Source organism: Poromitra crassiceps (assembly GCF_964638095.1).
Source record: "Poromitra crassiceps genome assembly, chromosome: 8".
Taxonomy (NCBI): Eukaryota; Metazoa; Chordata; class Actinopteri; order Beryciformes; family Melamphaidae; genus Poromitra; species Poromitra crassiceps.
Genome location: NC_139629.1, coordinates 4,167,509 through 4,180,924, shown reverse-complemented (window position 1 = coordinate 4,180,924; position 13,416 = coordinate 4,167,509). Strand labels below are relative to the sequence as shown.

Here is a 13,416-nt window from a genome sequence, read left to right as displayed (position 1 = left end):
GCTCACGGTGAGACTAACCTCGCGTCACCAGGCTCTTCTCGGCGAGAAAGAGCCTGGCTTCCATTCACAATAGACCCTTCTCACGGGGGCCATTTTGTGTCGAAAAGGCAGGATAAACACAGGTGCAAGCAAAACAGTAATGAGGGTTTCCATCTTCCATGATTGGAAGTTGGAAACCCTCATTACTGTTTTGCTTGCACCTGTGTTTATCCTGCCTTTTCGACACAAAATGGCACCCGTGATAAGGGTCTATTGATTTTGTCACCCTACCTGGGCTGCGTTCCAATACCCATACTTGTACTTCTTTCTTGTAGTATGTACTGCCGCTGCCCTCACATAGTATGGATTGTAGTGTGCAGCATGCATGCAAAATGCATACTATTGGGACACACTACATCTGTCGTCACGTGAGCTTCCTGAACTCCGACCTCTTGCTCACTTCCGCCGACGTCCGCAGCGCCACATTTGAGTTTTTTTTTTTTTTTTTTTTTTTTATTCAATAAACAAAGTCTGGCAGTAACAAACAGTACATTATACAAAAAATTCAGACTAAACATTTACAAAATTGGAACAGACAATCAAATAAACAAAATAAAATAAATAAAGCAAAAACATTAAGTCAGAGTTCTAAACAGGAATCAAGATATGCATGTTTTGGTACACACTCCATGCTTGTTTGGTTTTAACATATTTCAAGGCTTTCTTAAAGTTAATTATCTCATTCATGAACACGCAGCTCAGTCAGTGCGACATAACTCCAGTAGGTGGCGGTAATGCACAAAAAGTTGTTTGCCAACCGCCATAAAACATTAGAAGAAGAAGAAGATGTAACTTCCTGCTGCGCAAAGGATTGTGGGGAAGATTGGCTGACAAAGCATGCATCGATGCATACTCCGAAATAGGAGCTGATGTAGTACAACATCCTGGTACTCTTGGCATACTGCATCTGACATACTATGTATTGGGACATACTAAATCTTTTTTTGCCTACTAAATAGTATGGAAGTATGGGTATTGGAACGGGGCCCTGGTTCCGGCCTAGAGCGCGCCCTAGACAGGAAGGGCAGCGTTTCTAGCTCGTCAACTTTTACGTTAACTTGACAATTTGACACAAGTATCAGAACGGCAAACAACAAAACAAAAGATGGACGTACCGAACAAAGTTTTTGAAGAAGTTATTTTAGAAACATTGCGGATTCACAATCTCACATCTTTTAAGCCAATACAGAAGCTTTGAATCAGACAATTAATCGAGGAAAGAGACGTCAAGCTAACGGCAACAAAGACGTTTTTTGGCGCACTGCCTTCCGGTGTTCATTCTGGTTCCGTGGTTTACACCCCATGACAAAAAGCGGGGTGAAAGGTGCCCAGACTAGTGTGTAATTAGATTGTAATCACGTGTTAATTGATTACAATCAGACCAAGATGTCTGTGTGGTGATGTCACAGAATACTATCAATAAACCACTGGTCTACTTGTTGCTGTGAGTTTTGTATTGTTGTGCTAACATTCTGGTATCATCATCAACCTTTATTTAAACAGGCAAGTTAATTAAGAACAAATTCTTATTTTCAATAATGGCCTGGTGATAAACATGGACCTGGAACCATTCTGCCTATGTTTGAATCTGGTTTTCTATTTTGACACTTATGAGCACTCAGTGCAGACTCAGAGTAGTTAACTGTTTCTTTAATGATTAATACATGTCAGTTCGTGAATATATTAGTTAATCATTAGATAGTTGTTGATTAGTCGGTCAATTCCTGAATAGAGTGGTTAATGATTAGTAAATGTGAAAATAATATTAATAATTGAAAACAATATATTAAAAAAATCTATATACCCCCCCCCCCCCCACCACCATAATATCAATTGGGTTAGGGTATGGTCGTGGTTAAGAAAACCCTAATCTTAACCACATCTATTTTACTTGCTGCATGTTCTGTATGTTTGAGCTGGGCTGTAGTCCAGTGGTTAAAGACCATGCCTTCCAACCCAAAGGTTTGTGGTTTGAATCCCGGTACGGACACTAAAACCTTTTCAAGTCTTTCATTGGGAAAGCCATAACAAAACTGCCTAGAGATCCATTGTAAGTTACCTAGGCTGATGGTCTAGGGGTTAAGGCGGTCACCTTAACAACCCCGGTGCAGGTTCGATTACCTTCACCCTGCTCCCCCATCCCCCCACCCTCCTCTGCCATCTCCCGGTCTCCTTCCTTCACCCTGTTCTCACTCAACCACTCTCACCATCTCTGCAGGGACTGTGCCCGCTCCCCTCTCTCCTCTGCGGGTCAGTCCCTGCAGAGATGGTAGAGTGGTTGAGTGAGAACAGGGTGAGAGGAAGGAGGCCGGGAGATACATAGATAGATGGCAGAGGAGGGAATTTTGTTGACTAAGGACAGGGGACTAGAGGGGAGGTCGGGGAGATGGTTGGTTGGAGGTCAGACGGGGGTGGGTTGGAGGTCAGACGGGGGTGGGTGGGGGGGATGGTTGGAGAGGTCAGTCAGACGGGGGGGGGGGGGGATGGTTGGAGAGGGCAGACAGTGGGGGGGACAGTGGGGGGGAGATGGTCTTCTGCTTGAAGTCCTCTCTCCTGCCCTGTCCTCTCCCGCCTTGTCCTCTCGTCTCGCTCCTGCCTTGTCCTCTCCTCTCTTGTCCTCTCTCTCCTGCCTCTCCTCTCTTGCCTTGTCCTCTCTCGTCTCTCTCCTGCCTTGTCCTCTCCTCTCTCTCTCCTGCCTTGCCCTCTCTCTCCTGCCTTGAAGTCCTCTCTCCTGCCAAATACCTATAGAATGTTTACATTCCTATTCAAAATAATTATATTGAGAGATCCTCAATTCAGTCCCAAACTTGCCTCAGAATAAAATAAAATAAATGCCAGTAGATTATTTAGTTTTTTCCTCAGTGGATCTTTATTTCTCTCATGGTGGCTATGGCAGTAATGTTCTATTACAGTATCACAGCTAATAAAGCTCACAATACTGAAAACATGGCAACAATTGCAATTAACATACATGGCAATGAGCTGATGGAGCTGATGGCAATGCGCCCCAAAACCATTTTTATTAGATTTTTTTACTCTAATATAAACTGCAATTGTAGCATGCACTGAAACGCATTATTGAGAGAATCATAAAATGTCTTAGTAGCTGTGCAAAAATAACTATATAAAATATATTGCTTTTACAATTAACCAAGCCGTAGGCGCTGTAAATAAATTAAACTAGACAGCAACAACAAGCAGATACTGAAAGGATTTGATTTCAATGTTATTGGCCAATTTATAGAATGTACAAACATATTTAACAAATGTATTTTTAGAACCTTTGACACCATCTGAACAAAACTCTGCATAAAATAAAACTCAAAATACACATAATTTTGAATAGGTCAATACACTTAACATAGACCTTCACTCAAAAGAAGAGAAAAGTACATATTTATATAATATACACAACGTGAGGATCTACAACATCCTTCGTAAAACACAGGAATGCCCATTCGTTAGACTTCCTGTAAGCAGACAGCCTCTCAACACCATGGACATAATGAACACAGTTCAAACCCCATTTCCAATCTCTCATGTACAACGGTTCTGTAAGAACATTACGCTGTAATGGAGTATGTTGTTTAAGCACTTGAAAGGCCTAAATGCGTACAGTATAAAGTGCTCGCTGTCACTGTTTCGTCGAGGAGGACTGTACAGTACATGCCCAATGACTTTGTTCAGTGCAATCAATGTCTCCAGCTTGGCTGAATGACAGGGGGCATGTTATCAGGTAACAGAAGCTGACAGCCACAAGCAGTGGGTTGAAAGTAGGAAAGTAATGTGTAGTAAGCAGCGTGCTGCATGTGGTCCATATTCACACAGGAAAACAAACATAGTTTGCATACTTCTTAAGGTTTAAAATTAAAACTATTCTTTCTTGGGCTGGTTACAAAAAAAAATCTCCTTCAACTTAATATTTGTCCTAGTTTGTGCGTGTGTACTCTATGACAGATAGGGTAAATATCCCTACACGTTTGACTCTATAAATGATCGCTTTGGTTTCATTGAAGCTACGTGAATGGCGGGATTATCTCGGGCGAGGCCAGGCTGCTTGGGCTTACTGTCCAGAAAAGTGTGCGGCAGAGCCAGTGCTGGCTTGGATTCCTTGTAACAGGTGGCGGCTTGGCAGAACTTCTCTGTGAATTCCTTGGCGTGCATTCCATTTTGCAAGCCACCTATTGCCATAGCACCCTGAGGTGGAGGAGGTTTGTGCTGCTCCGTGTAAGTGCTCAGTGTTTTGGCATAAGGCAGCTCACAGTTGAGCGGCTGCAGGCCCACGGCTGACATGCTGTGACACGCCGGCCCCTCAGAGGAGTGGCTGGACCAGCTGCGGCCAGCGGACTGCAAGCCTTGGTGCTGCTGGATCTGCTGCTGGATCTGCTGCTGAATCTGCTGCTGCTGTTGCAGAAAGCGAGCGGTCTTGTCCATGACGCCCATGAAGGGCCTGGCTTTGTACTCTGAAGCAGGGCCGGCCTGTTGTTGCTTGGCCTTGTCTGAGGTCTTGGTGCGGACATCGGGGCCCAGTTTGCCACTGTCTGATAGACTGCTGCTGGAGGCCAGGCTGCTGGTGGAACTGGACACCCGGATGCTGCTGCTGCTGCCTCCTCCCTGGGAACCCACGGCCCTGCACCCACCTTCCTTTCCTGGATCAATGTGGTTCCCCTGGGGCCCGGAGCAGTCCAACCCATCCAGGGACGATGCAGAGTGGGCAGACAACCTCTCTTGCCCCTGGCCCTTGGAGCTGCTGCAGGATGAGTAAGAGGCCTGGGACGAATGGAGGCTCTCGTTGTCGCAGTGGTGTCCCATGGAGGTAGAAGGAGCCGCCAGCGACTTGCGGTCCCCGTACACAGGCTCGTCGGCCGGGGGCGGCAGAGGGCTGATGTCAATGCCGGGGCCCGGCTTCAGCAGGCTGGACATGTGTCTGCTGGGCAGAGGGCTGGAGGGAGCGTACTGAGACTTTGCCCCCGCTGGGCGGCCCACAGCTCCTCCTCCCCCTGCCTGCATGGAGCTCATATGCTGGTTGGTCTTGACTATCTGGGCCTGCTTGGTGGGCTGCAGAATGAGGGCCTGCTGGGCCAGGGCCTCCCGGTGCTCCCGAGGGTAACGGTGGGGGGGCAGTCTGCTCGGGCCTGGCGGGGAGCCGGGCCTGGGACTCTGATGGCCCTGGCTGTTGCTGAGCGAGTCAGAGGGCAGGACTCTGTTGAAGGAGTAGATGTTTGGTGCTCCCCTGTCGTGCTGCAGGCTCTCCCCCTCCTCCTCCTCCTCCAGTGTGTCTCCCCGTGCGAGGCTCTGCTCTGCAGGCTCCTCCTGCTCAGAGTCGTGGCCCCCGGACGCCTGGCCGCAGGCGGCTGCAGCCCCAGCAGGGCCTCCCTTGGTCTGGGTGCGCTGCATCTGTTTACACTCTTCCTCCACTCGCGCCAGCAGTCGACGGATCTCCCGGTTATTGGGGCACAGTTTGGCTGCTTCGTGCAGGTCAGCCAGGGCGGCCGCAAACTGCCTGTGGAGAGACACAAAGTGAACAGGTATAGAGACACAAAGTGAACAGGTATAGATATAATATAGAACGCATCATTCACCACCAATAACGAGCGGTGTTGGGTGTTTTATGCATGTCCCTTGCTTAGGCCGTGCTGAACAGCTTTACCTGCTGCTCCTCTTCGCTCTTGCGCGGGCATAGTAGGCCTCATAGGATTTGGGTTTCAGCTCCAGTGCCTTTGTTGCAAACTCCTCAGCCATCCCAAAATCCTACAAAGGGAGCAAAATCAATCCAATACAATCAACCTCTTGACAAATCTGTTACCGATCATGTTAATGAGAAAGATGGTCTCTTGGCAAGGAGCTATGGGAAGCTAATATTAGCTACCATAAGCTAGGCGGTTGAAAAAGATGGCTGCCTTTTGCTTTTCTTCGAGGCCTCTGAAGGGGCGTGGAGGACCTCTAGAGGCGGGACCATGGCTCACAACACTTGTAGTTCATAGGCCCTCAACTTCCGCAAGGCGGACTCGGGCCAGATGACGTCGGCTGGCCCGAAAAATATGTGAGAGATGGTTGATAGGTCAGGCAGGGAAGCACCAATTTCAAAAATTTCAACGGATTCGAAAACCTTAGGGGCGTGAGATTTAATATATATTCATATTCCCCACGGTAAAGCCGTCCTTTAAATGAACATGTTAAATACTGTAGATATGTTAAATACTGTAGATACTGTATATCTTTTGTTACGCTTCACCCGTCTTGTTATGTATAAGTAAAGGAAGCAATGCCAGCACTCTAGAATGTCCTTTTGCGTTTCAGTGCGAAGCCTTCATCAGCGTTGCTTCAGCGTGAAGCCTTCATCAGCGTTGCTTCAGCGTGAAGCCTTCATCAGCGTTGCTTCGCTGAAATGCATCCGTTGTGTTTGAGTCTGTCCCAGATGCCTATTAAATATTGAAAAGACATTCTAGAGTGCTGCCCTTGCTTCCTTTACTTATGCTTTATTGTGGCCTTGCACCTAAGTTGAACGTTGGACTTGAGTGTGCGTTGGTGAGTTTGGTCGTTATGTATGATAGATGTTGATTTTCATATTTATTGGCTGTTTATCAAATGAGGTGACGCCAGTCAGCTCGTATTGGGGGAGCCTTTTTGTCCATATGTGGCTTCCATAGATGTCTATATATGGCTCTCATAGTTACGTGGGTACGCCCCCCTTCCGCCCTCGTCTCTGTGTGTGCCCATACCTGATAAGATGGTAGCACCCGTGTTCATGTTAGCTGATAGCCTATGGTAGTTTACATGTTTGTGTGGAGTGTTTTTGTTTTGTCCCTTCTTCATGGGACTCTGAACTTCTGAGCGAATATACCGGAGCCCTCACTCATCCATTTGTTTGTCCCTTCTCATGTTACGGAATCAGTGGTGCAGTTAAATACACCTAGACACCAGTTGGTTATGAATATTGATAGGACTGAGACTGAGTAAAGGACCGGACCATAACGCTTTGGTGAGGATTGAAGATGGTAATATATCTTATTCAGTCATTTGTTGCTTTGAAGGCAGGTCTGAACGAACAGAGGCGTAGCCTACTGTACAGTCAAAACAGACTCTGAAATTCATCATATTGTAAAAAAATTTTTTTTTTTGTATTTTCAGACTGAAAGCAATACAGAAGCAGCCGGCTGGTCCTCGACAGGGCCCTGCCAGATTAAATGATCCCACACATATCTGAAAACTGTAAACCGTTTTGCAGACATTCATTTAGTTTTAGTTGATTTGAGCTGTGGTCCAGTGATGTCATTCATGCACAAATGACATCACTGGTCCACAACTTAACTCAAATCAACTCTCAATAACTGCCAAACTAAATGAACGTCTGCAAAACTGTTTACACATTTCTGATATGTATGAGATCATGTGCAAAATAAATCTGATATGTGTGAGATCATGTGTAAAATAAATCAGCATTCTTTTTCGGTTAAGTTCTCCTTTAACATTAGCGAACTAAAACCAATTCAACCTCTTAACAAAACCATATAGATGTCTTTAGTTTCTCTAAACTTAAGACATGTCCCTTATGGTGTAGCAAAGTTCATTTGTTTGGTATGGCAGCGGGTTGGGAGCGGCAATTCAAGATGGCTGCCACTGTAGCTGCAGCGGACCCATGCTGCATGGTGGCTCTGTGTAGCGATCAGGGTTTCCGTTGTCCCGTAATTGCAGGACATTGGCCTTTAAAATTCATCAAAAACCTGTAAATTAAAATCTTCAGGACACCGTGTCCTGTAAATTATCTCCCGAGTCCCGATGCTATTAATTATTGTAACCCCGGGTTAAACCCCGAGTCAAGAATATTGACCTGTCACTTTATAGTTTGGTAACACTATAGTTGCTAGTACTGCTCGTCTTTAGCTGCTTCTGATTGATCAGTTTAGAGAGGTACTGTACATCACGTTTCTCTCAAATGCTATTGACTAATGGGGCAGCTGGGCGGGACTGAGTGTTGGGATTTTGACAGTGCAGTGAGGTTTGTGTTGCGCTCGCTGCTGTGCACTGGGGCACTGATATAGACGGATACTGTGGCTAATGCTGCTAGCGGCTAACGTTAGTTACTTTACATGGCAGTAAAGTAATGAACCACTGAATAACCAAATTGATTTAACTTTTAACCATTTCGAGTAACACTGTTTCCATACGGACCCCCAGCGTTGGTTAGTTGTTTATAACGTAACTATATTTATAACGTTTATAACGTACTCCGGTTTCCAGTTTATAATTCGGGTCTGAATACAGCCGTGCTGAGGAGTTGTGGCTATAGACCAAATCAGCGGGGATGTTTACATTTACTTCCGGTTACCCCTGGTTCCGGTTACCTTAAGGTGACCAGATTTCTCAAATGAAAATCGGGGACATTTCCAGTCCGGCAATGAATATATCATTAACATATCCAATGTTATTACCTATGAAATAAAAAAGGGGGATGATTCCGGTTTCATTTATTTTGCCCATGGCTGTTGTACCGAAGAGGCCCTGATGAATAGCCTCAGATCTCAAAATGTATTTTCGGTGGAGTGCTAATTGCTTTTTCAATGTCTTCCTGGAAGAGCAGGAAGCAGCAAAACTTGTAAACACTTGTTGGATGTCTGGATCAGTGGGCGACATAGATATGAGATGCTTTGATATGCTTTTAACCCGCCCGTAAGCCTCCTGCAACCTTCCTGCTTGAATGGTTGGCCAGTGGGCACGTCTGTAAAGGGGAGACTCATGGGTACTCATAGAATCCATTCTCATTCAGAGATCTTTGAAATTGACCATGCCGGTTTTTCAAAATTCATTATTTAGCCTTCCTTCCTTCCCAACAAGGTAGCATGGCATTGTTGTTGGTCCCAATGGATGCTGTAGGTCTTACAGTTTCATACAGGGGCACTCAATTAAAATTCAAAGAGGTCCAGTTCGAGAAAATTTCCTTAAGCAAAGGTCCGGAACATTGTAACGTAGCTTGCATTATGATTCAGTGCCATTGAACTCAATGACTGAAGTAGCCTAATGGTGTCTGTATACAACTGACTGTTAAATCAAGCCAACAAACTTCCAGCTCCACCTTTTCTCTTTAGAGAAGTGAGCTATCTATCTATCTATCTATCTATCCATCCATCCATCCATCCATCCATATATCAATCTATCCGTCTGCCCCCTCTGTCTGTGTCTGTGTCTGTCTGTCGAGCGTTCCCAATGCAAACTTCTCATGCCGTCGGGCAAGTGAATGTGTGTGTGCGCTGGTGTGTGTACGTGTGTGTGTACGTGTGTTTGCTCATGTGTGGCGCTTCCATAGACAGGTCAGGATCGGATCGCACTTCAACCGAGACATACTGGTTTTGAACTGCCTGTAAGAACAATGAATGGACATGTAAGAGTCGTTTCTTTTGACCACGCCATGTGAAATTACTTCTATGTCTCGCATCCCCTCCGTCCGTGTGTCAATCTCACAGCAGCACTAGGAAACGACAGGGAGAAACGATTCGCTTATTTGATTGGCCGAGTAGCATCACGTGCGATGATTTACAGCGCATTCATTGGTCTGTGAGCTTCCTGGCAGATGAACCAGTATTACCGTAAAGACTAGAAAAGCATGTGCCGGTTAAAATAGAAACGCTCCATGAAAATGTGAGTTATCAATGATTTGTAGGTTATAGGGCTCGGTCCGGATAGGACGGCGTCTCGGTCCGGATGCGGACCGGAGTCCGGACTTTGAGGATCGCCGGCCTATAAGTATCTTCACTCTAGATTTAAGAATGAGCCTAATAGAGCTAGAGTAATATCGGCCGCAGACGCCAGTAGAAAATCGGGGACATTTTCGGGGACAGCTCCAGCCGGGGACAGGTCACCAAAAACGGGGACTGTCCCTGAAAATCGGGGACGTCTGGTCACCTTAGGTTACCTCCACACATCATAATGGCGGTGAACGGCACAAACTGACGTGTTGAAGACAAAAACAGACAAAGACGACAAAAATGGTTAGTTCGTGTTGTGTTGTTGGGTGTCCAGTGACCATAAAGAGCGGGTCAAGATTTGGATTATTCAGAATTCCCTCTGCAAAGGGCAAACATGAGCAAAGAGAACTCTGGATTCGGCGGCACAGGCTTACTACAGCTACAACATCCGGGTTCCGAGCTGTATCCGAGCGGCGTCAGTAGCCTCTGTCTGTAACGTAACGTTAACGAGTCTGCAAAAAAACAGCGAGTTTGACAGTTGTAAACAAACGTTATTAGCTAGCTAACACTACATAAAACAAACGCAGAAGAAAGGCTAGATACGTCGGACAAGCATGTTTGCCAACCGTTTGAACATTTAAATTGAAAGTAGTCGGCCGAAAGCAACGAGAGTTTGACAGCATTTATTTGACAACACGCAAATTTAAACCTGCCGCCTTCCCGAAGTGGTACGCGGAAGTAAATGTTGTTTACATGGTGACGTCACGGTGATTTGGTCTATTGCGCAACACACAGGTGAAAACCGTCTATAGCGTGTGTGTTTTCCTCTTAACTTAGTGGGTAGCTACCCAAAGCAAGCCAAGTCTACTATTTTCTAGTACTCTTATTAGCCTGACTCATTTGTAATAAGTGTGTTTGTACGGCTAAAGTTTTGCATGCTATCCTATCGTCTGAGAACTGTAGCCTGATGCTAATGACTGTAGAGGCTAGTGTTTTCTGCCTGCTTGTTAACGTAGCTAGAGGCTAGTGTTTTCTGCCTGCTTGTTAACGTAGCTAGAGGCTAGTGTTTTCTGCCTGCTTGTTAACGTAGCTAGAGGCTAGTGTTTTCTGCCTGCTTGTTAACGTAGCTAGAGGCTAGTGTTTTCTGCCTGCTTGCTAACGTAGCTAGAGGCTAGTGTTTTCTGCCTGCTTGTTAACGTAGCTAGAGGCTAGTGTTTTCTGCCTGCTTGTTAACGTAGCTAGAGGCTAGTGTTTTCTGCCTGCTTGTTAACGTAGCTAGAGGCTAGTGTTTTCTGCCTGCTTGTTAACGTAGCTAGAGGCTAGTGTTTTCTGCCTGCTTGTTAACGTAGCTAGAGGCTAGTGTTTTCTGCCTGCTTGTTAACGTAGCTAGAGGCTAGTGTTTTCTGCCTGCTTGCTAACGTAGCTAGAGGCTAGTGTTTTCTGCCTGCTTGTTAACGTAGCTAGAGGCTAGTGTTTTCTGCCTGCTTGTTAACGTAGCTAGAGGCTAGTGTTTTCTGCCTGCTTGTTAACGTAGCTAGAGGCTAGTGTTTTCTGCCTGCTTGTTAACGTAGCTAGAGGCTAGTGTTTTCTGCCTGCTTGTTAACGTAGCTAGAGGCTAGTGTTTTCTGCCTGCTTGTTAACGTAGCTAGAGGCTAGTGTTTTCTGCCTGCTTGTTAACGTAGCTAGAGGCTAGTGTTTTCTGCCTGCTTGTTAACGTAGCTAGAGGCTAGTGTTTTCTGCCTGCTTGCTAACGTAGCTAGAGGCTAGTGTTTTCTGCCTACTTGTTAACGTAGCTAGAGGCTAGTGTTTTCTGCCTGCTTGCTAACGTAGCTAGAGGCTAGTGTTTTCTGCCTGCTTGCTAACGTAGCTAGAGGCTAGTGTTTTCTGCCTGCTTGCTAACGTGGACGCATGGATCTATTTATATTATCGGGACGCTAGTGTTTTCCGCCTGGACGAGACGACCAGCTGGACCATCGCCACACCACATAGCGCAGCGTAGGTTTTTAAGCTCAATAAACACAGATTTAATGTGTCCTGAATTTATAATTTATACCATTTACCCTACTTTATTTGAAATCTTAAAGGACACGATGTCCTGCAGCAATGAGTGCTAGCGGAAACGCTGGTAGTGATACAATAGCAGGCGGGCACCCCATGCGTGGTTACCATGGAAATAGACAACACACCTCCTGTTGTTTCACTCAAGTTTCCCTGCTAGCTCACGACATGTCACAACAGCTGGCTCACTACAACATGTCATCTACAGTACCTGCTAGACCAAGACTTGCATGAACTTTTCTGTCAATATAGAAACATGTGCTCAGAAAAATCTATTCAGGAAAATTATAGCTTGAAGGATTCAAATTTTCTCCATGTTTGAGCCACAGAGTATGGAAATGAACGACTGAGCACATAGCAAACAGTCATTTAGTTTATCGCTCTAATAAAACATTCACTGACTACTCAAACTCTGCAATGCCACAACTCAGCACAGTTAACCTCAGCCCGAGTGAGCAAGCAGGTCGGCACGTACTTGAATGGAGTTTCACATGAAGATTTCACAGGATTGAGCGCACTGTGCTCCTCGCTGTCTGTTACAGTAGCATCTGAACACTAATCTCTCAAGACACATTTTCCATTTGTATGAAAATCTGTTGGCATGGTTGAAGAAAATCCGGACAATAGCACTCAGAATAATAGCGCAAGCGTTCTGTAAAATTAGCATAAATGTGCGCGGCCCGGGCGAGTTGAGTTCCAGTTCTTCAGGTATTGGAAGGTGCTTGCTCGTTGTTTTTTTTACCGATGGCTTTCCAGATTCTCTGAACACTAACAGGCGTTCGGCTACGCTAACACAGCCTAATCGTTTGAATTAGTTCAAGTCAGAGGTTAATTTTTTCATTTTCAACATTTCAAAACATTTTGAAATACTACCCATAGTCTGCTCTACACCAATTATCCATTTACACATGCCCCGTGATATTCATATGTGCCCCGTGATATTCATATGTGCCCCGTGATATTCATATGATGTCTGACAAATCAAATCAAATCCTGGTTCAGTGAAGTCATTAACTGAGCAGGCTATGAATATGGCACTGGATGAAGAACACAGACAAAAAAGAGTGGAGTTCCTCTTGAGAGGCTTACGTTGGTTTTTCGGCGACAGCGGGAGAGATTGAGGTACAGAGAGACCCTGAGCTCTTTAAAGGCCTTCAGGTCATCACCGAAGCCTTCTCTGGGAAACTTCCTCAGGGCATACTGGTACCTCTGGGCAGCCTCTTTCATCTTCCCTTTCTGGAGGACACACGGAGGGCAAACAGGCAGTGAGGAATGGAGAGAACATGGGGGGGGGGGGAGAGGAGGGCAAGGCGTTCACCAGATACTCCCACAATAGCTGTTCTCTAGCTCAAGCCCTCCCTCCTCATCAATCACACACAGCACATACACAGCCACCCACCCACCCACCCACCCACCCACCCACACACACACACACACACACACACACACACACACACACACACACACACACACACACACACACCTCTGATTGGCTCATCCTTTCTGCCACAAAAGTCAATCTGTTAAATGTCGACCATCAATCCCGGCTGGTTGTGTGAACAGAGCAGAACACATCCATTCATTTTTCTGCATTTCACTGAGCCAGTAAAAGATGACAGTCGCCTTTTTTGTTTTC

General features: G+C 45.8%; 1 protein-coding gene across 2 annotated transcripts in view; it reads right to left on the bottom strand.

The window, feature by feature from the left end:
* Positions 1-2,929: 2,929 nt before the first annotated feature.
* The window catches only part of tanc1b (tetratricopeptide repeat, ankyrin repeat and coiled-coil containing 1b), a 216,250-nt gene continuing 205,763 nt past the window's right edge, over positions 2,930-13,416 (bottom strand). For both annotated transcript variants that reach the window (XM_083641834.1, XM_083641835.1), the window contains 3 exons: positions 12,870-13,016; positions 5,690-5,790; positions 2,930-5,542 (listed from right to left, as the gene is read on the bottom strand). In XM_083641834.1, coding sequence (XP_083497960.1) covers positions 4,012-5,542; positions 5,690-5,790; positions 12,870-13,016 — 1,779 coding nt within the window. In that variant the 3' untranslated portion in view covers positions 2,930-4,011. The remainder of the gene's footprint in view (positions 5,543-5,689; positions 5,791-12,869; positions 13,017-13,416) is intronic.